Source organism: Oncorhynchus mykiss, chromosome 12 (genome assembly GCF_057628025.1).
Source record: "Oncorhynchus mykiss isolate SJ-2025 chromosome 12, ASM5762802v1, whole genome shotgun sequence".
Taxonomy (NCBI): Eukaryota; Metazoa; Chordata; class Actinopteri; order Salmoniformes; family Salmonidae; genus Oncorhynchus; species Oncorhynchus mykiss.
In genome coordinates, this window is record NC_143033.1 from 22284326 (window position 1) to 22310849 (window position 26524).

Below are 26524 nucleotides of genomic sequence, written 5' to 3' on the forward strand. Positions count from 1 at the left end.
ACACTTCCGTGCAGAGGTGGCGGAAATACGTCAGTTGTTCAGGGTATTGGGATTTACTCTAGACTACAAACGAAAATGCAATGTAGAGCGAAGTGGGGAGTGGGCTTTAAATCTAACGTGTCTCTGTAACACCATTTACCCAACGATTTACACAAGCTCAACGGGACATTTGAACCAAGGAACCAATCATATCAACTAAGGAACCACTGAAAGAAGAATTCGAGGCTGGATCTATTATGAAGACCGAACCAGGATAAAGGCGAATCGTTTTCAGGCTGAGGTTTGGTCACTTTGGCGTGAAGATTGACAAGCTTTAAACAAATAGCCTGCGCATGGATGGTTTTATCTGTCAATGGATGGACAATTATTCACTTCACGGAATTGATTGCGTTGTGTGGATTATTAATGTGGGATCTCGTTTGCATTTCAAAGCACATAAGTAACAATCAATCAGGCAATCAAAATTAAAAAGAGGAGTTATTTGGGCTATTTATATTTTAATTGGATTGACTGGATCCGTCTAGCCAAGCACAACCGTTTTGGGGGGAGGCTATGGCAGTGGACTGACCATGGATTGGGCGGTGATGGAAGTAGAAGAACCGTCGGACATGATACAGCGTCATAGCTTTGTCTGGCAGCTCGCTCTGTAGCAGCCAGACAACAATTGTAACAAAGTTGCAGAACAAGTCAATATTATTGTGACTCTTGGTGATGCCATTAGAAGGGCAGCCGCTGTTCGCATTCTAATCGAAACCATCCTTCGAGAATGTTCTTGTCTGTTTTTGTTATTGTTGGATAGATGATTCTCTCAGATCGTTGTCTGAATTGTTTATTTGATATTTGATTTGTAAAACAAAGCAAGGGCTCTTCTGCGCACTGTTACTTTCCATGGACATAGAACACATTTCGCACTGTCTTGTGGTATTCGCCTCGTCTCGGAGTTATAAAATGGACGGGGAAATAAAGCGCAGCCGGAGGTCCAGATCGCAACGAGACCGCGTGCGGAGAAGGGATGCGATTGACAGGAATGATCAAAACCGGAGTCCATCATCTGGCACCGACCGGGGGCAAAGTCCGTTCAGAAAAAATGTCCTGTGTAATTATGGAAAAATGACCAACTTGCATTATGTCCGACCCAAGCGTCCCTCTCGGAGAAAGAGACGGGGGTCAGTGTCTCAGGAGGAAGACATTATTGATGGCTTTGCCATAGCCAGCTTTATCAATCTGGAATCTTTAGAGGTAAGAACGTAGGGCTATGTGTGTGTGTGTATATATATATATATATATATATATATATATATATATATATATATATATATATATATATATATTGGCACATGTTTGTTTATTTGGACATGATTCATAAGTAAATACGTCTCTTAAATCACCCTGTGTGGGCCTCATGGCTCATGGTCTCTGACAGGTTCATGTGCAGTTTACCCAGTTGTCTCCATTGTGAGTTAATTTGCAAATCTTGTGTAAAGATGTATAATAACCATTGTAACAATGTGTTGGCTATCTACACTGTAATTACCTACCTGCCTATGTAACACGGTTTTAGGGACCTTGGATATTGCTGTCAACATACTGGTTTGCAGGGTCAATATGCTGTGAGGGTGACAGTTGATAATATGCTGTTAGGTTACTGTTGATTTATCCCAACATCAACCAGTATGATGCTATGAGGTGTCACTCAGTCCATGTGTTTCTAGAAATCAGACTCACTTTCATTCCAGCAGATGTGTTTCTGGAATACAGATAATTATGGATGCACACTGGCTGGTTTGGTCAATGTCATGATAATTGCTAGTGTTTTTCAGAGAAAAACTGGTCGATTTTGAATATGTTCTGATTTGCTGGTTGTACACACATGGACAACCAAATAACTCTAGGCCTACGCTTGACCCATTATAAAGAAAGCTGCTCTCTTGCTCTTAAACGCTCCCAGGTGCAGTATTCATCAGCTGGTTTTAGTTTTAGTGTGCCCCCTCCTGCCTCACGGCATGTCCACACACAGGGACATGTGTTTTGAAAATAGATGCAAAAGAAGCAATGATAAAAGCATCAGAGGCTTCTATGTTCAAGCAAACCAAGTGTGTGGAATGATTGAAAATGACCTTTTCTCTCAGTGCTTTCCGCCAGATGGTGACTACCAGTAAACATGATTAATGGTAGTTAAGTGACACTGTGTAAAAGACAAACTGGCAGTAAAAAGCCAGAGCTGACTCAAAGTGAATGGTGCATATGTACCAGACAGAAGACTCATTATCATTATGATACTGTCTGAATCCTGTTATGACATTCACATTCTAGAAAGAGAAACCTATTGTTATACCAAATGTCACGGGCGCACCACAAAACATAACACAATACAATTAACTCTCATTGATGGTGATGACGATCATTATCTATTACCGTCAACCCTTGCTTCTCGGAGTTGTAAACTCAAGGATTTGCTTTGCTACGTGACTACACTAGAGCATGCCAGTAGAGGAAATGAATGTAGAAAGAATGGAGTTTGGTATAGATGCCGGAAATTTGGTCTGAGGTTAAAACAAGTTTAGGTCTTATACATTTTGTTTTATGAGATAATATCAGTCAGTTAATAGTACCTTCATGAATTATGAAGGCTTTATGTGCTCTATGTGCTTGTTCCTCTGTGTCCAAATCACTAAACACTTAAAATGGTCCAAACACACACGCACAGTCGTGAAGAAGGCGCGAGCGACAGTGTTCATTCTCCCTCAGGAGGTTGAAAAGGTTTGGCATGGGCCCTCAAATCCTGGAAAGGTTCTACAGCTGTACCACTGAGAGCATATTGACTGGTTGCATCACTGCTTGGTATGGCAATAGCACCGCCCTTGATCGCATGGCGCTACAGAGGGTTGTGCGGACAGCCCAGTACATCACTGGGACCGAGCCGCCTGCCATCCAGGACCTCTATATCAGGCGGTGTGAAAAGAAGGCCCAAAAATCATCAAAGACCCCAACCAGCCAAGCCATAGACTATTTTCTGTGCGGCGCACAGCAAGAAGTACCGGTGCATCAAGTCTGACACCAACCAGCATTTGAACACCTTCTAACTCCAAGCAATACGACTGATAAACAGCTAAACAAAATAGCTACACGGACCGAGTTTACCTTGTATCTTTATTGACCTTTTATTTCAGTATTTGCACTGTTGCCTAGCCCCCTTATCCCTATACATATCTACCTATAAAAAAACTCATTCATTTCCCTGTGGTGGCAAACGAGCCATGGCAGAGTTAGTGCGTACAAACAGATGCCATTGCTATTACACTCACACTGTAGTGTAGTCACTGTAGCCATGATGGACCAGCTCACCGTACATGAATCACTGTAGAAACAGCTGCTGCATACAGCTGTTGCATATTGCCAACATGATTCCCACAACATTCTGGATGAGGATGACTGTAGACTTATGACTCCAGCTCAAAATGACCCTGACCTGGATTGTAATAGAGGAGGCTTACATAATTGTATAATGATTGTTGCAGTGACTGAGTGCTGTAACCTAGACGGTGTAACTCACCAGGGAGGGATTCTTGGATGTGCTGGCCCACTGTATGTTTGTTTGACTTCATTAGCTTTATGTATGAACGGGTGTCGCCTGCAAAAAGCTCTACCCTTTAAACTGTGAAACATTTCTTTGTCACACAGTCTGTTCCCTTTAATAAGGCACGCTTCTCTTCTCTAGCTCTGCTAACAGAGCGACTCTCTCCCTACTCTCCCACTTTTATGATGATTGAGCTTCTAGGATTCCACCAGATAGAATTTCATTAATACTAAATCTAGGATTAGTCATTTATAGTGTGAGCTGTCAGACTGTTACAAGTTTGTAATATCCTACTGCATTAAAGCCCCAGTAGACATTTTGACACCCTATTTGCGTAAGTAGAATGATATGTTTGATGTTCTCTCGGAGTCCGTCCTTCCGGTCAGGTGTGTACTTTACTGTACACCCCAGAGGTGATGTCCTCTAAGTAGCTGTTTGATAAGCACTACCAGTGTGTCAAAGGCTAAAGGTTAATTTAATAGGCTGCAACAGGTGAGAAACACTGTCAGAGAGCATTCTGCGCCCATAGCTCTAAGTTAATAAAAAAAATGTTTGTCTGTTTTGCTGTATTCAAGATTACGGCTAAACTTGTACAGGCAGTGGCACAGTGGTCTAATTTTCTCAAGAAGCATATAATTAAAATATTACAGCGGTTGATAGGTAAGTGCTTCTTTATGACAGCCAGGGCCCTGCTGCATAGTTAATGTGCTCCAGCCTCCCAGTCCTCTGGCCCAGCTCTTCAGGCAGTCAAGAGGGGGAAAGGCTGCTGCTCCACAGCTCCTTGTCTCTTTGTGGTGTTTGTCTGTCTGTTTGGATAACACTCTTTAAAAGCTTGTGTGGACAAGATTGAGGAAGGGATTGGCTTTCAGGGGCCCTACCAGGACTTTTAAACAAGTAGGTGTCACTTGTCTGTGTATGTGAAAGTGTTCACTTGGAGCTGATAATAGGCTGTGCTTTTGCTTTCATCCCTTTTTTCAAGTAGAATCAATGTTCAATGTTCTAGTTCTAGGAACACTGAAATGACCTCTCCATGGCCATATTCAGTGTGCCTGAATGTGCACTCATTGACATACCCTCTATGTTATCTGGCCTGCCATCCCCCTAGTCTCCACAACAGCTAGCCTCTTATGTCCAAGGATTACCCTCTCCTCTCTTAAGCATGGTGGTAGCACAATGACTTCATTCAGCCAGCTAATGCTGAACGTTTCATGTTTTACCCCTGTTCGCTGCAGTTCCACATAATGGGAAAACCCACCGTTGTAAAAGTGAATGCGTGTGCGTGTGTAAGACAGAAAACAGGCTGGCTCGGACTCAGACTCTTCCTGCCATAAAACCCCTCTCCTAGCCTTTGTTCTGCTGCTTGTCCGCTTCTGCTGTAAATAAACCACCAGTCGCCCTAAACAGCCTGGAAATGACATGGAACACCATAATGTCTGTCTGTTGCAGTGTGCTGACAGACAGAGAGGCAGCAAGTTTGATTTAGAAAGTGAATATGTAGAACAGGGCTGGCCCCAGGCATATCTTTTTTATATATATAAAAAATAGGAACTCAATCGGGGTCTCAACTTACTGTTGAGTTTAAGAATAGTATACACCAAGTGCAATTTTGAAATCAGCAGTTTTTCTCTTGTTATGTCAGTCACTGACAGTCACTCAATTAGACATGTCAACTACCAATGTTTTGATTCAGCTAAACTTATAGTAATCATGGCCGAATACCAACCCTGGCACATAGCGCACGTGCCCAGGGGCCCTGACCTCCCGGGAGCCCCCATTGTTTTTGTTAGTCATTCTCACTCAGATATTATATTAACATGGTAGAAGTCATGGCAAACTTTGTGGAATTGTTTGTTATATATTGCTAAATTTTCTCGCCGCCTCATGGCAAAATGTGTAGAATTGACAAAAACTTCAATTCAAAAACCTGCAGCATTTTCTCTATGCCCCATGGCAAAAATATGTAGAAGTGCAGGAAATTAGCTTTAAAACTGCAAAATGTCTCTCCACCAAATGGCAAAATGAGTCGAATTGTATGAAATTTGTTATACAATTATTACATTTTCTCTCCACCCCATGGCACAATGTGTAGAATTGCAGGAAATGAACTTAAACATTTTCGCACCGCCGTCAAAAGGGAGGCCACTAAAATGTTTTGCAGCGAGGTGGGGGGCTCCCGAACCAAATCTCACTTAGGGTCCCCAAAAGGCTAGGTCCGGCCCTGATGTAGACTGCTGCTACTTACTGCATGACCTCAATCCACTGGCTAAATAATGACTGTTGGCCCCATTTTGTGGATAGATACTATTTAGCCCTGATAAGTAGGGCTATCTGCTGAATATGGTACAGTTCCAAATGTAGTTTAGTTCCAATTCAGGGGCAGTGCAAACAACACTCTTTTGTTTTACACTGTCTTTCTATCTCTGTCCCTCTGTTTTTGGCCTCCCCTTTGTGTCTGTTGGATGTTGAGCTCTACTGCTTTGTAGTTAGGTTAGGGTTCCACTACAATGCCCATAGCTGAGGAGATTATCCCAGTATAATGTCTGGAGGCCACTGTGAATAGGCTCTCTGAGGAAAAGGCCTGATTAGTTACTGATGGTGTGTAATCTAATTGTCTTAGTACCTGGCAGGCGAGGAGAGCAGAGGCATTAATCAAGCTACTATATACAGCTGTCAAGGTTAGTCATGTTTTATTACATGTCCTTTTCACCCAAATATACACTGAGTGTACAAAACATTAGGAACACCTTCCTAATATTGAGTTTCGCCCCTTTTGCCCTAAGAACAGCCTCAGTTTGTCGGGGCATAGACTGCAAGGTGTCAAAAGCGTTCTACAGGAAGGTTGGCCCACGTTGACTCCAATGCATCCCACATTTGTGTCAAGTTGGATGTCCTTTGGGTGATGGACCCTTCTTAATACACATGGGAAAAACCCAGCAGCCTTACAGTTCTTGGCACACTCGTACCAGTGCCCCTTACTATGCCCCGTTCAAAGGCACTTAGATATTTTGTCTTGCCCACTCACCCTCTGAATGGCACACATACACAATCCATGTCTCAGTTGTCTCAAGGCTGAAAAGTCCTTCTTTAACCCGTCTCCTCCCCTTCATCTACACTGATTGAAGTGGATTTGTGACATCAATAGGGATCATAGCTTTCACCTGGATTCACCTGGTCAATCTACATTATGTCATGGAAAGAGCTGTTCCTAATGTTTTGTACACTCTGTGCATGTTGTTGCCCAGATTTACCCTCTACCACAGTAGCATGTGATAAGTACTTTGAGGTAAGATATGAAAATAATTTTTTCTCAATAATCTTGTCTGAAGAGTGAGTGTAATGAGGCTCTCAAGAATTCCTGATGTTATGTCGTTGCTTTTGTCAGCTGAACATCTAGTCAAGCTTCTGATCATAATCACTTGTCAGACTGTCTCCATCTCATTTTCCTGGGCTGCCAGTGCAAATAACATATTGAGTTGATGAACAGTAAGTCAGACAGGATTCTGATGACGAATGATATTGACCGATTTAGCGTACCTCACTCTTATGAATGGCAACATCAGTCTATAAAATCAGTGAGTGTGCTTGAATGGGTCTATACTGGGATGAAGAGTTGTAGCTGTGCTGTACTACACAGAGAAAGAGAAGCTCCACGATGAAATCACTAATCGCTTCACACAGGTATGTGGGGAATTTCTTCCTCTGAGAATGGAACACAGCAGCTGTCCAGGGACTGTAGATAGTCTAGATACTGTGCTATGTGGACAGAATGTACTGTAGTGTTTACAAATGAATCTAGGTGATAATAAACTGGATCCATTTCAGCCCCCTCGTCTTTATCATTACTGTAGGTTGAGACAAGAAAAGTGACATTTATGTTCTATTACAATTTCATAATGTTTATATTTTTGGCCACCAGTACCTCCTTTAAATATGTTTGACATTTATGTGACAAAGTACACATTTAGACTTGTACGGCAGAGCCATGGCAGTGTGAATTTATTCATGACATAAGTCCATTACTGGTAAATAGATTGCCCGACTCCCATAATTCAGTGGCAGGACCTGCTGTGACCTCAGGCTGTTGGACAGGCAGAACCTGTCGTGGGAATAGAGTGTTAAGTGTCTAATTACCTCTACCACTTATTTGTGTGTCACACACATTGTGGGAAATGACACGCCAACTCTATTTCAGCATTCAAATAATCCAGTCATTATGAACCTATTGTATCTGCAACCTCTCTACAGAAGTCAGGGCCATTTAAAGTGAATCATGTACCAGAAGATGGTGGCCTATAGTTGCTTGTGATTGAACAGTTCCGAATGACAGAAAGAGGTCTAGCTGGGAATGGATGGAGTGCTTGATCTATGGATAGGCTGTTTGCAGTATTATCTCTGTTGTGGTCAGGAGGATAAAGACATAAATAATCATGCATATCAATTCAGATTATCTACAGCCATGACTGTATCTCCTCATGCCTCTATAGGACTTACGCTGTTTAACAGCTAAGCAGCACCGGTGATATCTGTTGACCTGTAGCTTTACACACAGCTTAGAAATCCATCATGTACTGTATCTAATGGAGCAACGCCCATGAACATCAGATCTGCTGAGTCCACATTCATGCACTGTAGTGCTTTAATAAATAAACATAGGAAGGAATATATTTCACTATAACAGATCTATTACTCTAAAAAAGGCATGTTAGCCGATGCTATTAACTTTATACAATTAACTGACGGACTCTCTGTTGTACCCCTGCATGTGTTGCACCTTTGCAGAGCAGTTAATGGAGGCTGAAGCAGCACTTATTGTGCCATTAGCTGATTGTATGCCCTTTGCACTGTCTTCCCGCAGACACAAATTGGATTTGAATAGCATAACATCCCCCTTGTTTCTCTGGCCTCTTGTATCTCATGTCCTTTGTGGAACATTTGCAGGCCAGGGTTTGTTCAGATGCCTAGTGAGAGCTCTGACTGCAGAGGCTGTGGAACATGAGCTGTTAATAGCTTGATTCTCATGAATTCTGTTAATTGAGGATAGACTGTGTTATAACATGCATGTTACTGCTATATTCACTGGTGGCTTCATAGATGGTAAGAGTGAATGGATGGAGGTACAGCTGTGATAGTGGAACTTGATGAGAGCCTTCCATCCACTGAATCCTTTGTAAGCCACTGGACTTTACCTGGGATTTAGATCCAGTGTTCTTTCTCAAAGCCATTCACACCCCAAACCCTAACCTGGATTTAGCTGGATTCATCCTATTGTATTCAGTGTAGCTGGCAAAACGTATCTACACCAGATTATTTTCACCCACACTCTCTCATCCTCCCCTTGTTTGGTATTTGGTTTTTGGATATTTCTCTCTCCCTCCTTTCTCCCCCTATCCCCCTGCCTCTCCACAGATGTGTACACCTGATGCTAATTCAGAGTCAAGCTAACAGTGATTGTTTTTATCAGAGTCTTGGTAACAGTCCAGGGAGCTGGAGAAACAGAATAAGACATAATTTACCTCACGCCGCTAGTCTTTCAGCAGCATGAATATTAATATCACTATGGCAATGGTTCTGGAGATTAGCTCAAGGTAGGGCTTTACACTTGTACCATTAGATCAGTTGTTTTCATGGATAGCTGAAGCTGCAGGCAGGGGGGACGCTCAGCGGGGAATGCTCACAGTTCACACTTGATGATTAGTTCGTTTCCATTGAACAATAATACCTAAAAAGCCACCAGCGTAGGGGTTAATTTTAGGGGTTAATTTATAGCATCGCTCCATTCAAAGTTTTTTATTTTTTTATTTCACCTTTATTTAACCAGGTAGGCAAGTTGAGAACAAGTTGTCATTTACAACTGTGACCTGGCCAAGATAAAGCAAAGCAGTGCGACACAGACAACAACACAGAGTTACTCATGGAATAAACAAACATACAGTCAATAACACAATAGAAAAAGTATATATACAGTGTGTGCAAATGAGGTAAGATAAGGGAGGTAAGGCAATAAATCGGCCATTGTGGCAAAATAATTACAATGTATCAATAAAACACTGGCGTGATAGATATGCAGAAGATGAATGTGCAAGTAGAGATACTGGGGTGCAAAGGAGCAAAAAAATAAACAACAGTATGGGGATGAGGTAGTTGGATGGGCTATTTACAGATGGGCTATGTACAGGTGCAGTGATCTGTGAGCTGCTCTGACAGCTTGTGCTTAAAGTTAGTGAGGGAGATATGAGTCTCCAGCTTCAGTGATTTTTGCAATTAGTTCCAGTCATTTGCAGCAGAGAACTGGAAGGAGAGGCGGCCAAAGGAGGAATTGGCTTTGGGGGTGACCAGTGAAATATACCTGCTGGAGGGCGTGCTACGGGTGGGTGCTGCTATGGTAACCATTGACCTGAGATAAGGCGGGGCTTTACCTAGCAAAGACTTATAGATGACCTGGAGCCAGTGGGTTTGGTGACAAATATGAAGCGAGGGCCAGCCAACGAGAGCATACAGGTCGCAGTGGTGGGTAGTATATGGGGCTTTGGTGACAAAACGGATGGCACTGTGATAGACTGCATCCAATTTGCTGAGTAGAGTGTTGGAGGCTATTTTGTAAATGACATCGCAGAAATCAAGGATCGGTAGGATAGTCAGTTTTACGAGGGTATGTTAGGGAGCATTGTTGAATGATGCTCTGTTGCGAAATAGGAAGCCGATTCTAGATTTCATTTTGGATTGGAGATGCTTAATGTGAGTCTGGAAGGAGAGTTTACAGTCTAATCAGACACCTAGGTATTTGTATTTGTCCACATATTCTAAGTCAGAACCGTCCAGAGTAGTGATGCTGGACGGGCGGGCAGGTGCGGGCAGCGATCGGTTGAAGAGCATGCATTTAGTTTTACTTGCATTTAAGAGCAGTTGGTGGCCACGGAAGGAGAGTTGTATGGCATTGAAGCTCGTCTGGAGATTTGTTAACACAGAAGTACAAAGTACAAAGAAGGGCCAGAAGTATACAGAATGGTGTTGTCTGCATAGAAGTGGATCAGAGAATCACGAACAGCAAGAGCAACATCATTGATGTATACAGAATAATATACATTTGTGTCTTAGATTACCTGTAACTGATTTTTGTTCGTGTTTATTGCTTGCCTCCACTGTGCTTGATGACATGTGTATCAACACCAATGGTAAACCCCCTGCAGGTCACTGGTGTTATTCCGGGCACGGGGCATTTAGCTCAGACTGCCAGACCCCACATCCACAGCCTGACAATGGGCAGCAGCTGGCCGCCCACATTCTAGTCTCACAGGCCTGCCTCATAGGATATGAAAGCCTGCTCTCATATACTAGACATAACATAGTAAACATAAATCTGGGACACTCAAATTAGTATGATATGTTACATTTGGTGTGGTTACATAAGACAGATGGTTACTTAAGGCAAAACACAAAAGTAGAGTGGTTAGTCGGGGTGGAGGGGTGGGTGTATAGCACGTACGTCTAGCAACCTAAAGGTTGCGAGTTAGAATTTTATCATCGACAACTTTATCATTTTAGCTAACTTTTCAACTACTTAGCATGCTAGCTAACCCTTCCCCTAACTCCTAAACTTAACCCTAACCCCTAGCCTAGCTAACATTAGCCAGCTAGCCACCTACTGTAGCTAGAATTCATTAACATATCATACATTTCGCAAGTTCGTAACATATAATATGATTTGCAAATACGTAACATATTGTATGTTTTGCGAATCATAATGTATAATACAAATAGTAATTCTTAACATGGCATACAAAATGGGTAATGGAAATCCACAAATTAATACATACCATACAAAACTTAACATATAATACTAAATGGAGTGTCTCGGATTTCCGTACAACATAATACGAAATGCTCTGAGACCAGGTTGGATATGACCTCAATACACAGAGCCATGCCCAGAAGCATCATGAGTATGGTTTTATTTCCATTTTTTTGTCTTTAAGATTGGTTTTTATTTAATTCTGAGAGGTTTCAGCAAGGATTCCCTTGCCGCCTTGTCATATTGACTCATTCTAAGCATTATCATCATCCACACCAAGGTCTCTCTCTTTCTGTGCTGTAGATATTAAGCCTCTTTTGTGTTTGTTCTTTCGTAGGTGGCTCTGAGGAAGACCTCAAAGAGCCTGAGGTTGCAGGAGGGTAAGGAGAAGTGGGAGAGCCAGATGCTGAAGAAACGAAAGGCTTCGGAAAGGGCTGAGATCCCTGTGAATGTATTCACTGACAATGGAGCTGACTTTGAACATGAGCAGTATGGAGAGAAGGAGCAGGGGAAGGTGAAAAACAACTCAAAGAAGAACAAGCAGGTAGCCTATGGATCTGTGGTATTAACCTTCATTATATTTCGAATGAATACGCTCTACTACAAACCAAAACCTGTCTACCTGGTAATGTGTGTGTCCACATGTGTAAGGGTTTTGCCCAGTGAAGTAATGAGGTCTTACAGTTGAGGTATTATTTTTGGTTGTTTGTGTAGCTTAGAGTCTAGGCTTGTTTATTTTGAGTTCTTTCTTTCTGTTGCAAGTCATCCACTTTCAATCCCACAGTTCTATTTTTCTAATGGTGATCCTGTTTCAATCAGTTGTAAACAAACTGTCTCCATTATTAGGTGTTCATTGTTGGCACCAGCCAGTCAATGAACTCTATCAGGTTAATTCCCGAAGCTTCCCATCCTGGTCTAGTAATTGCCTTGCACAAGCCTGTCTGTTGTGCATGAAGTCAGGAGGGAGCCACACAGGAAACGAGGGCCAATAAAGAGCTATGATGAGATAAGGTGCTTTGTGAAGAGCTTCCTCCTCAGCCCAGGATGTGTCTGTGTTTGTAACAGAGAGCACACCAGGTACACACACACTTAGGCTCGCTTCCATATCAGTCTCTGGCCTAGCCAATTCCCCTACCCTTATCTCTGTGTGTAGACCAGATACTACTTGTTGTAAGGTATCGCCTTGTAAGGTATCACCTAGATGGCCCCTGGCTTGTGGATGTTTCCTCTACTGAACAGTATGCAAAACAGTATGTTGGATAGTAGCCTCCTTTGCAATAGAGGAGAGATCTATGATCATGTTTGTTTCAAAGAGTCCTTTGTTCCTTGAATTGATTGTTTATCTAAGCACATTGTAAGTAGATGGAATCTACTTTACGAAATGGATGAAACTTACGCACACTTGATTCAATCAAGAGCAGTTCAATTGTGTCATTGAAGAAACCTCTAAAGTGTTCTCTAGAAAGTAGAGGGACTTAAGATAACATCATCTCTTCTGTTTCACCTCATCACCAGAAAGATAGTGCATTTTACTGCAGCTCATTGCACATTGACACAGCACACTGTCTGTGTCAAATCAAGTCAGGACTTTTGCTGAAGGATGCTAGTTTGACATATTCGCAGCCACTGTGAAACATCATCTATGCTATTTAAATAAATCGGTTTCACACGAACACCCACACACAGAAATAGACAGTGTCCTGGGCTGGACAATCAAGGCAGGGAAGTGTAGCAGCCAGCAGAACACTACAGGAACGGGCTGAATGCTACAGTAGCAGTAGCTTTAAACCAGGGCTGCCCAACCCTCTTCCTGGAGATCTACCGTCCTGTGGGTTTTCAGTCCAACCCTAATTTAACACACCTGGTTCTACTTATTAGCTGCTGCTCAACAAGACCTTAACTAGCTGAATCAGATATTCTAAATTAGGGTTGGACTGAAAACCTACAGGACAGTAGATCTCCAGGAAGAGGGTTGGGCAGCCCTGCTTTAAACCATCAAACCTCAGATCAATACCACATTATTATACTGTTCCTGTGTCATCATCACCACGTGCTAAGCTTTCAGTCAATATCATTTGTCTAGTTTTGTACAGAAACAATTCGTTCTTTCCTGAATCAATGTTTGAATATGCATTATGCTTCATGGATCTGTCATTTAAGGTTTCCATTGCAACACAATTGTGTGTGTGTGTGTGTGTGTGTGTGTGTGTGTGTGTGTGTGTGTGTGTGTGTGTGTGTGTGTGTGTGTGTGTGTGTGTGTGTGTGTGTGTGTGTGTGTGTGTGTATTTGTGCATGTGTGTGTGTGTTTATGTGTGCTTATGTGTGCATGCGCCCATTTATGCATGCGCTGTGTACCTGCACCCATGTTGCCGTCGGCTCTCAGATGGGCCAGAGCATGGCCTAGTGCTAATTGCCCATCACGGGCAGTCAATGAGTCTGGGCATCAACTCTGCTTGTTTTAAATCAGGTTAACTGTGTCATTGAAATGGATGTCCTCACTGACGTGTAATCACTCACTGATGTCTGTAATACGATAGTGCCCTCTGGTGGTCCAGATTCTCTTCTGGGCTGATAAATGTACTGTCTACCAATTCAATGTAATATAGATAACCATGGACTCAAAGAACGGAAGATAATTAGTCTATCATGTTCCTCAGGTGAAGGGGCTTCTAGGAAGGCAAGACAGAGCTGAAGTCACCAAAACACAGGGCACACATCAGAGAAGCAACTCCAAAGGACACCATAGTGAGGTATGAGCAGTGTTGTCTGGATAAAGAGATGTTTGTGTGCAACAACATCCTATTGAGTGATTACAGAAGGCCTTTATCAGAATCTATCATAAGCCCTTGCTCATTAACATTATCCTTCCTTTCCACAGAGTTCATTCTCTGGTCGGGGATATTCGGTGAGTGACTTCAATTCTTTCTGACAGAATTAATGTCCAGGATCTGCCTATAGTCATTCTCAGAGTATGAGGGCAAAACCGGGTCAGTGATTATCTTTACCATTTTGAGAACAAGAACAGTCTGTGACAAAATGTTCTCAAAAGCTAACAGGCTGATCTTTAGTAATGTAGCTAAACAGGTGTCATGTCAACATGGATTAGTGATTTGTGGATCTGAGTAACCTTGACATGTTGACAGTGAGCAGGGCTTGAGTCAGTAGGGGAGTGAGGCAGAGAGACACGTGTTGTCAGTGGTTTCAGTATAAATTGACTGGCTGATACAGTAGCTCACAGTTGTGCTGCTGTGTCGTTTGGCATGATGAATCCCTTAGAGCAGACAGATCAGTTCCCACAGCAGTTAAACACATGCCTGTCACTAGGAACGAGGTAACAGACATAATGTATAATAATATCCTTGATTTGTAAACAGACTGTTTTTGTGATATTACTACTAGACATAACCACAGCTTTTAGTCCTAATCTAACCAGGATTATTAGTTGATCTCAATGTTTCTTTAATGCATTATTTGTAAATACAGCACATATTTATCAAGATTTCATTGAACATACTAAATTAAATGATTGGAGTCAAGTTTCTTAATCCACAATCTTGTTTTCATGGAATAGGATATTGTAATGAAAGCTTACTGTAAACACCCATCAGTCACTCTTATGACTACTGCCTCTAGTCTCGCGGTATCCTCTGCTGTTCTCTCCCTGCCAATAGAGTAGGAGTAAACACGGCATGGTCACTCAAAACACAGGTCATGACCTTGAATCAAGGTCTCCTTATAATCTCTAGACAAATAATAACACTTTTGTTCCTGTGGGTAATATTGATATGACTGTGGGGGCAGATAGCAGAAATGTGAACAACTCACTTCCAGTTTGAGTGTTTGTGATTGATGAAGGTGTTGATACATTCTCATGAATTAATGCAGTGTTTTACATCCTTTCTCTCGCAGTGTGACAGTGAGAGTGACATTGATGACAAGGCAAGATAAACATTCTCACTTTTCACAACTATTATCACTGATAATAAGGTATCAGTGCTCTACTATTCTGTCATTCAGCCATGTGTAACAGCTTCTGTCCCTCTCCTCACCCCAACCTGGGCTTCAACCAGAAATCCTCTGCACATCGACAACAGTAACCCTGAAGCATCGTTACCTATCGCTCCACAAAAGCCGCGTCCCTTGCAGAGCAATGGGAACAACTACTTCAAGGTCTCAGAGCGAGTGACGTCACTGATTGAAACGCTACTAGCGCGCACCGCTAACTAGCTAGCTATTTCACACCGGTTACACATGTATTCCCATCTGCGCTGTCAGCTGGCCAGGCTTTATTGTACTGAGAGGAAGGGGGTCCTCTAAATGCCAGGCAGGGTTGTGATGGGAGTCAGGTCTTTTGGCTGACCTTTTTATTTACATCAGGGCAGCGTAAACAGTGTGTGTGATGTCTTTAGTCTTGTGTTTTATTACTGCTTTGTGAGTGTTAGGTTCAGTCTGTGTGTCCCGACGACATTATACTCATTTAAACTTGTTATAGATATCTATATGTTAATAATACCAGCACTCTTTGATTTCATTATTGGATTTGATCTAAGGAATTTGCGGAAGTTAACTTGATTACACTGTGAACATCATTAGGCCTTTTTACGAAAGTCAAGATGTTCTGATAATAACAACTAGTCTCTGTTATTTCCTCCATATGATCTATTTACTTTGTCAACAACCTCAAATTAAATCTGGAGGCTCCAAAACTGAAATTGAACTCATGAGGTCATATGAAGCAGATTACAGTATTGTGGCATTTTGCTAGGTTGTTAATCAACTGAGGGATTCCAGGAATAGCTGTAAATAAGGTCTTTACATTTGCAACACCAAAGGAACCTCATGATGGTTTACCACAGCTGAATTTCAGCTGAGTTCAGACCCAGTAAATCAACAATTTGATGTAGCAATTGAGTCTGCTCGTTTTGATTCGTCTTTATTTGATGCCATTAGTCCATAATCAGGTGGTTTCACAGCGTCCATATGACTTTGCAAAGAACATAAAGTTTAAAGATGAGAAATACACAGAATATCATATATTCTCACCACATATATTATTTAAATGAAAATGGCTGATTAGTCTAGTTTGTGTGTGCGTGTCTGCGTGTGTGCGCGTATGTGTATGTGTCCTTTGCTGCCTGTTATTAGAATCTGGCCAATATTCAGCAATTTAATCAGAAACATACGGTTGGTAATGTAATTTATTGATTGTAATAAGATACTCACTAACTTAATTTGTCTCATCCACTTTCTAATTAGTTTTTCACAAGGTAAATGTCATGGACATTTATGTATATTTCTAGTGAGTGCTCTTACAGGGAAGATATGACTGATTACATGAATTACCTCTTAATATGTAATCTATGTTGAGATGCTTTTTACTATCCTGTCAAAAATATACTTGCATTGAGCTGTCACGTAATACATTAAATTATTTAAGAATGGTTTCGATTGAATCTCATTCAGTTTCATTTCGAAACTTTCCCTCGTGTCATTGGACTGGGTTCACCAAGATGTATGTCTCACCTTTTGTCCCTCTGTTCTCATTTACATTCATTGGGAACTTGAACACACCCCCTTGAGTGACGAAGTGCACATCGAGTCTGGGAGTGGAACAAGAGCCAGTATACCGAACAGTCCTGTTGATAGAGTGCTGATAAAGATGGAAAAGCAACCACTTTTCTGGACAGTTCCACTACCGGCACCTTCAGAATCCTAATTTAGCCTCTAGCTAGGCTAACATATTTGTTATTTCCTTTCTTTTCTCATTCTAACTCAGGTTTCAGGGATTGTGTCTGATAAACTCTTCACACTAAGGAAAACTACTGGTAAGAATATTTCCTCTGGTTTCTGGGGTATTCAGCGTGTATGCTTTTGACTCTCTGTCCTCGTTTAGCTGTTGCTATTTACAGAATAGATATGTGCCTCTCTTAGTGACAAGATTTTGACATGCTTTTTATGGCATTCCATTTCTGTTCACTCGAATAAGGGAATAATCCTCTTTAAAGCCACACAGTGGTCAAGTTGTTGGCAAAGTGTTATGGCCTTTGTCATTTTAGGATCCTCACACACTTGCTCTTAATTACACAATGTGGGTATAACATCGAATGTTACTCTACCCTGTGGAAAGTCTCTGCTCTAGAGGGATTTATTATATTTAAAGTAAAAACAAATAATGATGCAATGTTTTGTCAGATATATTTGTGCAATTGAGTTGAGTGATTTGAAATAGTTGATAAATGTTTTCTACAAAACATTTTAGCTATGAATTGGATTGAACCTCTACTCCCAGTGGCTTAGATGCTTTGTTGGGGCTAGGAACTGGTTAGTCACACATTGGCTCAAGCAATTTTGTAATCTACTGCAATGTTCCCTATTATCATCCTTACCATCGCCATCAATTCCAGATTGTGATCTAACTATAGCTGAAATTCACAAGAGGTTGGTGGCACCTTAATTGGGGAGAACGGGATGTCGTAATGACTGGAATTAGTGGAATGGTATCAAATACATCAAACACATGGTTTCTAGGTGTTTGATGCCATTCCATTTTCTCCGTTCCGGCCATTATTATGAGCCGTTCCCCTCTGCAGCCTCCTGTGCTGAAATTCAACAATGAAATACAATTTTCACCTAAAAGAATGGTGCTGAAAGCAACATCACTGAATGGTATTGTTCCCATTCAGCAATCTTTACCCGACTGAGGTGTTGGCCGTATAGGGGCAGCTTGATAGATTGTGTTCCCTTCAAAACCCACGATTTCTCAAACTAAAACTCATTTGGCCTGTAAAAGCCAAGAGGAGACGCACATCCAGGGTCAGGCAGCATAAAACCTGTTCTAATCCCACTGGCTGGCTGGCTGTGAGAACCTTTTAGAGCTGAGCTAGGGGTTTAATATGTCTTGTGTGAACGTGATTAGGAGCTCCCCGTTTAACTCTCACTACCTCCAAGCTGCTTGTGGTGGGCTTTAGAGAGGGCATTTGTTGTTTGCTTTGGAGGTCTCTTCAGTCTCCCAATAAGCCGCCTGGAGTTCAGCCTATTGAACGTTATGATTACAAATAATGGTAAACACACCACTAGTCTCTCCCCAGGGCCCTCAGCTCTTGTCAGAGCTCAAAGACTGCAGGGAATAGAGACTAAGGTTGTGTTTGGTGCTGGGAAAAAGGCAGTTTGTTGAATTTAATGATCATTTTCTGGCAGTGAATGGAAGATCTATTGGTGCGACTAACAAATTGTAAGCACTTTGTAGTATGAACATGCTAATTTTTCCAAGACACACTGGCTGTTACGAAGCTGCTCGTTGTTGCCTCATTGTTGTTTCTAGATGTAGGCCTAGTACAGCAGAGATTAGAAGCTATTCACCACTCTGACTGAAGGTTGTTTCAGCTAAGTATGGACACATCAATGTCAGTATTTATCTGAAGTGGGAAAGAACATTAAATGACTGAGTTCTGTCAAACTGTGGTTGGTAGCCTATGTTCTCTGGTTGCTAATAGACATAGGTGTTGACCAGAGGGATGAAGCAAAAGTGTGCAGCTCTGCCAGAGTGTCAGGTCTAAAACGCAGCCAAGAGCAGAGCAGCGACACGCCCCTCGATCTGCCCGCTGCCAGCCCCGCCCCTGGCGCTCTGCCCGATGCCAGCCCTGTCCCTGCAGCCCCTCTCACCACCACCCCACCTCCTGCTGTGTGTGTGAAGAAGGAGAGGACGTCCCCTCACAACCCTACCATGTCAACTCTGCCAGGGCAAGGCCTATCCCAGGTCAAGAGAGAACCATTGTCACATCACCAGGGTCGTCCCCTGTACATTGGTCTCCACAACAGGTAGGACATGGCATTGACCGAACTTGTTCAAACCATTTAATAATACTATATCCTAGAGGAGGTTGATATTTATTTACAACTTTTCCTTCCTCCTCTCCACAGCAGCATAGAGGGGTCCCACAAGCGAACCCTCCCCCCATCCCCCCACTTCGGGCGCCATTCTTCTCCCTTGCCAGCCCTCCCCCTGTCCATCTCAGAGCTGTCCGCACCCCACTTCTTCCTGCCAGGCCACGGGCATCGCCGCCCTGCCATGTTCACTAGTCCTGCGGGATTAGCAACCAGCGGTATTGTAGGACGGTCCACTCGAGCAGGCTGCTCAGGTAAGAGGCATGAACAGTAAATTAGATTTAATGTACAACAGGTGTAGGTTGTGAGAAAGGGTGAGAAAAGAGCAGTAGTCATCATAGAGTATGACCTTTAACCTCGCCTCTCTCCCCCCACAACAGAGCACGACCTGCTTCGCCAGGAACTGAATAACCATTTCCTGGCACAGACTGCAGTTAGAGGGGCAGGCTCTGAGCCACCTCTACTGAGGGCAGAATTCCACCAGCACACACACCAGCACCAACATCAGCACCAACACCAGCTCACCTTCTCACCCTACCCCAACGGGTTGCCTCCTCCACCAGGCATCGTCTCTACACCCCCAAATATGGGTCGCACAGCTGCCCTAAATGTAAGTCCATTACATGGCCATTACAAACCTCTTCATATGAGTTCATGTTATTATCAAATCCCACATTCATTGTAAAGAACATTTTAGGTCACCCAGAAACCAGAGAGTTTACAGAGTGCTTTGTTTTTGCTGTTTTCCAAACTCATCTTTTTAATAGTGTAGCCTCAGGCTCAGCATCTGCCTCCTGTACTCTGGGGAAAACCCTGTGTGTGTGTTAGTTTCACATCTCAAATATCACACACAAATATCAGATACAGTCCCCAAGAGATACATTTTTGCTTTACACTCCACTAATACGTTTTTTACACCCACCAGGGAACATTTTGAAATATTTCAGCATAGAAAAAAAATAATGTATGATCCCTGAAATGGTTGGCTGTTCCACTGGCAGTTGGTAAAGGCAGTGTAAATGGATCTCATGGCTGTTTTGACACACCAAAGCCCTGCTGTCAGGACAAATGACTGTGCCGCAGCAGAAGGAATGAGGTCATTAGTGCTTTTGATCGTGGGTAATTGCTCATGGATGCTTGTGCCGGGCATTGGCAGGGCTTCAGTTAAGGCTTAAGCAGCTGAGATATGGAAACTCTGAACATAGCCATCTGAAGTGTGTACGTGCATCTGTTAAACAGTCAATGAGCTGAGATGAATGCACCATGCTGTGCAGTCGTTGGCATGCATAGCTTCCTGGCACTTTGTGTAATGTGAGGTGTAGAACAGGACGGTCATGGTTAATGTTTTATATTTTTTATAATAATTTGTAGCATTTTTACATGTGTTTCTTCTTTGTGTATGCTTATATTATTGTCTATTATTGTCTAATATTGTTCATATTACTGACATGTTCTCAAAAAATGGTCTTTCAGTTGGAAAAGTACTCAGCAAAACTGGAAAACCCTTACCTAAGACATCAACATGTAAGTTAAAGTACTGTTTTCAGAAAGATGGCAATAAGTTCCTTTGGATTACCATCATAGGCATTATTCTGTATCATATTATGGTTCTCAAAGAAATGAAGTTATATGCCATTTACTCACAGATCTACTCTGGGCGTACGAAGTGTTTGTTTAATCTTTTGTTTGCCCTGACGTTCCACTTCATTCATTCTCATCTTAACCTGTGTGTGGTCTTGCCCAGTTCTACCCCTCCTACCCCCCAGTGATGCCAGGCATGCCAGCCCTGCACCCCCACTCAGGACCCCCAGGACCTTTCAGCTCTCTGCAAGGAGCCTTCCAGCCTAAGGTCCATACCACATCACTCCCTCTGTCTGTGTGTCTGTCTGACTGTCTGTCTGTCTCCTTTATGGCCTTGTGTTAACCACATAATTGTCAATCTAATCATGTGACTTACCATCCCTCCCTAGTCAATGGATGTAGTGACACGGCCAGAAGTCCCTCTACTACCAAAGGACCCACGGGTAGGCCTCTTCTCTATCCATTAAGTTATGAATAAAACACTGTAGTAAAGGTTCAGATATTAACCCTCTGTTCTCCCTCTGTTCACAGATAGCTGATCCATTCAGATCATCAGCTAGGGTAAGAATATGCCATTCGCCGTCATTCTGTAAGCTTGTCGACAGAATTCTAGCCCTTGGGTTTAAGACTAATCAAATGATTGTCCTTCTATTCTTGCAGAAGGCTGGCAAATGGTGTCTAATGCATGGCCAGATCGCATGGCAGATTCATCACCACCAGCAGAGAATGAAGGTGCACAAGATGCATTCATTAATTTACAAAATGCATTAATTATTTTCCAAAACCGGTAATCAGTAAAGTAATGCTTTCTGTGTCCTCCCATCTCAGCAACCCCTTCACCTCTCAATCTCTATTAATATTTTAATCCCTCTCTCTGTCCATCACTCTCCTCCCCACTTTATCTATCTATCTTTAGCAGAACATGCACTTTGATCCACATCAGCTGAATATGAGCAGGGTGAAGCTGGACCTGTTTAGTCGGCCAGCCGCACCAGGTCTTCCTCCTGGACTATCCTATGGCCATGACATGGCCCGACCTTTCCTGTCCTCCTCAGGTTAGCCAGCCTACTCCATGTCCTATTCATTACTATGTTAAATGAGGAAGTACGTGCAGTTATGATGATATTGTACAGTTATGGTTATATTGTACAGTTATGGTTATATTGTACAGTTATGGTTATATTGTACAGTTATGGTTATATTGTACAGTTATGGTTATATTGTATGGTTATGGTTATATTGTACAGTTATGATGATATTGTACAGTTATGGTTATATTGTACAGTTATGGTGATATTGTACAGTTGTGGTTATATTGTACAGTTATGGTTATATTGTACAGTTATGATGATATTGTACAGTTATGGTTATATTGTACAGTTATGGTTATATTGTACAGTTATGGTGATATTGTACAGTTATGGTTATATTGTACAGTTATGGTGATATTGTACAGTTATGGTTATATTGTACGGTTATGATGATATTGTATGATTATGGTTAAATTGTACAGTTATGGTTATATTGTACAGTTATGGTGATATTGTACAGTTATGGTTATATTGTACGGTTATGATGATATTGTATGATTATGGTTAAATTGTACAGTTATGGTGATATTGTACGGTTATGGTGAAATTGTACGATTGTGGTTATATTGTACAGTCATGGTTATATTGTACGGTTATGGTTATATTGTACAGTTATGGTTATATTGTACGGTTATGGTTATATTGTACGGTTATGGTTATATTGTACAGTTATGGTGATATTGTACGGTTATGGTGAAATTGTACGGTTATGATATTGTACAATTATGGTGATATTGTACAGTGATGATGATATTGTTACGGTCATGGGAACAACGGCTTTTATTGGTTCCCTCTCCCTCTACAGGTCATTTGTCTGCATCACCATTCAATGCCCCCACGCATCACGGCCACTATCAACATGCTAGCCACCTTACTGGTAAGAGCCATAGGCTGCTGGTGCAACGTCAAAATAATGATGTATAGGGCCTCACGGGTGGCGCAGTGGTTAAGGGCAGCACCAGCTGTGCCACCAGAGACTCTGGGTTCGCGCCCAGGCTCTGTCGTAACTGGCCGCGACCGGGAGGTCCGTGGGGCGACACACAATTGGCCTAGCGTTGTCAGGGAGGGTTAGGGAGGGCTTGGCCGGTAGGGATATCCTTGTCTCATCGCGCACCAGCGGCTCCTGTGGCGGGCCGGGCGCAGTGCGCGCCAACCAAGGTTGCCAGGTGCTCAGTGTTTCCTCCGACACATTGGTGCGGCTGGCTTCCAGGTTGGATGCGCGCTGTGTTAAGAAGCAGTGCGGCTTGGTTGGGTTGTGTATCGGAGGACGCATGACCTTCAACCTTCGTCTCTCCCGAGCCCGTACGGGAGTTGTAGCGATGAGACAATTGGATACCACGGAATTGGGGAGAAAAAGGTGTAAAAATAAATAAATAAAAATAAATAATGATGTACAGCCATTAAGAGGTCTGTGATGCTCCTCAGATCCATTTGATCGAGCCAGTCACTATGGAAACCTTGGACAACTGGCAACTAATGCATTTGGCGGCCTGGGTGCCCCATCTCTTGGTAGGTTTTCGCTCTCCAATAGTTGACCTCAACATAATGCAACCTACTGTTTCAACTCAATTGGTGACCTGATTGATTTTATTGAAATTACATAAATATTTTAGGCCCAGGCAGCCCGTTTGGTGACAGGCAGGGCCATGGGTTGCCAGGTTTTGTCAGCCACCCTCAGGAAGCCTGGAACCGCCTGCAACGAATGCCCCCCTCCTTCCCCACGCCTCCAGCACAGTCCAGGCCTGCTGATGTGGCCCGCAAGCTCACAGTCCAGAGCAGTGAGAGGGAAAGGGAAGCTAAGAAAAGGGATCACTCTGCTACCAAGGAGGAGTCAGAGAGAGACGGGTCAGTGACAGCCCTAGCGCAGAGATGGCATTTCCCAACCTGAAAGGCCTTCAAAAGTTGTGATTTAATATTTTGAAACAGCATCTAACATTCAAAGAATTGCCTATTTTTCCAACCACATAGAGGCTAGATATCATATTTCCCAGCTGTTAACCTCCGCACCTCTGTCCTCTCCATAGAAATTCTCTGGAAAGAAGCCATCAATCCACCCACACATCCTCAGGCTTTCAGATTAGTAATCTGATTGGCAGCAGCAGCCCAGAAAGGAAGAGGAGTAGCCCAGATCAGGGTCGTCGTCAGGCTGAGAGGGACGGCACCTCGCTGGGGAGAGTCCAGGTGAAGCAGAGCTCCTCTCCAGCGCTGGAGGTGCAGGAAAGGGGATCCTCAAACCCTTATAACACAGTGAAGAATCACCAATCCAGCGAGAGCACACAAACCCTGAAGGGACCTTTAAACATAAAGCAGGAGCACAGAGATGAGCCAGAGGTTAAGGCTGGGCCACTAGAAATGACCCTCTTACTCCCACCAGGCCACTCTCAGGCTCCACACCCCTCATCAAGGCACAGCCACTTCCCCGTCGCAGGCATGCTTCAGAGCAGCCATCTACCTCACTCTCTACCACTCTCAATGAGCCCCATGCACCCAGTGAGCAGCCTCAGTGCAATGGAGCGAGCCCGTGTCCAGCCCTTCATGGGGGTCAGTCCACTAGCCACAGGTCGAGACCACCATGTGCCCCTTCACCTCTCGGGCCCCTGGGATCCACTACGAGACCCCTACAGAGGTCTGTACCTGCAGAGCCAGCAGGTACATACGACCTATGACCCTGAGAGAGGCCACAGACAGCGGGAGCAACACCCCCACCCACAGCCGCACCTACAGGACAGTCACCGGCAGACAGAGGAGAGGGCCAGGTTGCACCAGCTCCAGGGGTCTCCCATGGAGGGCCACCTAGCACACACACCCACCTTTACGTCCTCCCTGGGTGGGGTGATGTACCCCAGGCTCAGCCCCTCAGCTCCACACAGTGGCCATCTGAACAGGACTCCTCCCACTGCTACTCTCAGTGCCCCACCTCCTCTGGTGCCCACTTCCACCACATCCCCTGGCATACCTTCCACTCCTCGAAAGACCACACCCACCAGTGCCCCACCCTCTGGGGACGCAACCCCATCCTGCAATCCTAAAGAGGTCGAGGCACAGTAGCATGGAAGTCTCTCAGATATAAGAGACAAGACTCTATACAGTACACACTCAACTTGACGACTTTATGTAAAAATAGTATATTGTAGATTATATGTTAATAAATAACAAGTTTAAGTAGTGAGTCTTCATAGAAACTGTTGAATAAGTTGAATAACTATTGTTGGATAATGTTATTTGATAGTAATATATGAGTATTTTGTAAGATTTATATTCCCTCTCTGTGTACAGAAATAGATTTTATGAATTTGTACATTTGTGTAATTAATGCATTACCTTTGTTTAATACACATTTATTACACATTATTTATCAATAGGTAAAACTGACAAAATATGTTCTCCTCTTGATTGATAGTTTTTAGGTTAATGTAACTATGTTTCTTACCTGAAAATGTTTGACTTTCACTTTGTGGAAATATTCACATAACCTGTTATTTGTTTCTATAAAGAATGTCTATTTAAACAAAAATGTAATTACTTGGCAATTCATTGTCTTATTTTCACTTGCATTTGCAGTAGTCCTTAAATTATCATAATTGTTCTATTTTTTTGTATTATAGTATAATTTATCATAGCATGGGCTTGTATGTACAGTGGGGTCCGAATTTATTGACACCCTTGATAAAGATAAGCAAAAATGACTGTATAAAATAAATATTAATTGATATTTAGGTATTGAGTTATTTTCTGCTTATGCATTCTAATTTCTACGCCAAACCCACCAATGGTGTGCGTGGCCAAACTGCTCCATTTTCATGTCATCTGACCAAAGCACGGGTTCCAATCCAAGTGCCAATGCCGTTTAGCAAACTCCGGGCATTTACATTTGTTGGACAGCATGAAAATAGAGCTCTTTGGCCACGCACTCCAGTGGAGGGTTTGGCGCCGAAATGAGAATGCATGAACAGAAAAGAACCCCATACCTACTGCAAAACATAGTGGTGGATCTTTGATTTTATGGGGCATTTTTGCTTCCACTGTCCTGGGGTCGTTGTTAAGGTCAACTGCATCATAAACTTTACCCTGTACCAGGACATTTTAGCCAAAAACATGGTTGCCTCTGCCAGGAGGCTGAAACTTGGCACAAGTAGATGGCCATCTCAATCTCCAGACTTGAAACACATTGAAAATCTGTAGTTTTAATTAAGGCCAGGCACCACAGACAAAAATTGTGATTTTGCTTCCATCTGTCAATTTTCATATTTTGCAACCTTAACTTCCATACTTTAATAAAATGTACAAATAAATCGGCAATAATGTATATAAATAACTCCGTCAACACCTACCATAAATGTCTTTCTTGATAGCATGTTTTATGTAGAATTTCAACCGCTATTTTCAAAACTTTCCATGTTGAATCATATACAGTGGGGCAAAAAAGTATTTAGTCAGCCACCAATTGTGCAAGTTCTCCCACTTAAAAAGATGAGAGGCCTGTAATTTTCATCATAGGTACACTTCAACTATGACAGCCAAATGAGAAAAGAAATCCAGAAAATCACATTGTAGGATTTTTAATGAATTTATTTGCAAATTATGGTGGAAAATAAGTATTTT

The 26524-nt window shown here is 42.7% G+C and overlaps 1 protein-coding gene across 3 annotated transcripts; it reads left to right on the forward strand.

The window, feature by feature from the left end:
- The first annotated feature begins 2 nt into the window (after positions 1-2).
- On the forward strand, positions 3-25441 carry LOC110537179 (autism susceptibility gene 2 protein homolog). Of its 3 annotated transcripts, none has more exons than XM_021623019.3 (19): positions 3-1239; positions 11704-11910; positions 14024-14116; positions 14245-14271; positions 15276-15305; positions 17143-17191; positions 18860-19184; positions 19287-19504; positions 19631-19860; positions 20724-20774; positions 20995-21099; positions 21221-21274; positions 21363-21392; positions 21492-21563; positions 21751-21886; positions 22728-22799; positions 23348-23431; positions 23536-23767; positions 23947-25441. In XM_021623019.3, the coding sequence occupies exons 1-19, from the start codon at positions 889-891 to the stop codon at positions 24968-24970; spliced, it is 3390 nt and encodes a 1129-aa protein (XP_021478694.3). In that variant the 5' UTR covers positions 3-888; the 3' UTR covers positions 24971-25441. The 3 variants fall into 3 exon arrangements, with proteins under 3 accessions (XP_021478694.3, XP_021478693.3, XP_090048115.1); XM_021623018.3 differs by having other exon boundaries at positions 11-1239; positions 21748-21886; XM_090191989.1 differs by lacking the exon at positions 15276-15305 and having other exon boundaries at positions 11-1239; positions 21748-21886.
- The last annotated feature ends 1083 nt before the right edge of the window (positions 25442-26524 follow it).

What these genes read in the sequence shown, in the direction of transcription:
- LOC110537179 (XM_021623018.3), top strand. Translation starts at nt 889, where the DNA reads ATGGACATAGAACACATTTCGCACTGTCTTGTGGTATTCGCCTCGTCT. An exon ending in CCAAAGGACACCATAGTGAG is followed by an intron (nt 14,117 to 14,244) that starts GTATGAGCAGTG and finishes TCCTTTCCACAG; the next exon opens with AGTTCATTCTCTGGTCGGGG. An exon ending in CACACTAAGGAAAACTACTG is followed by an intron (nt 17,192 to 18,859) that starts GTAAGAATATTT and finishes GGTTGCTAATAG; the next exon opens with ACATAGGTGTTGACCAGAGG.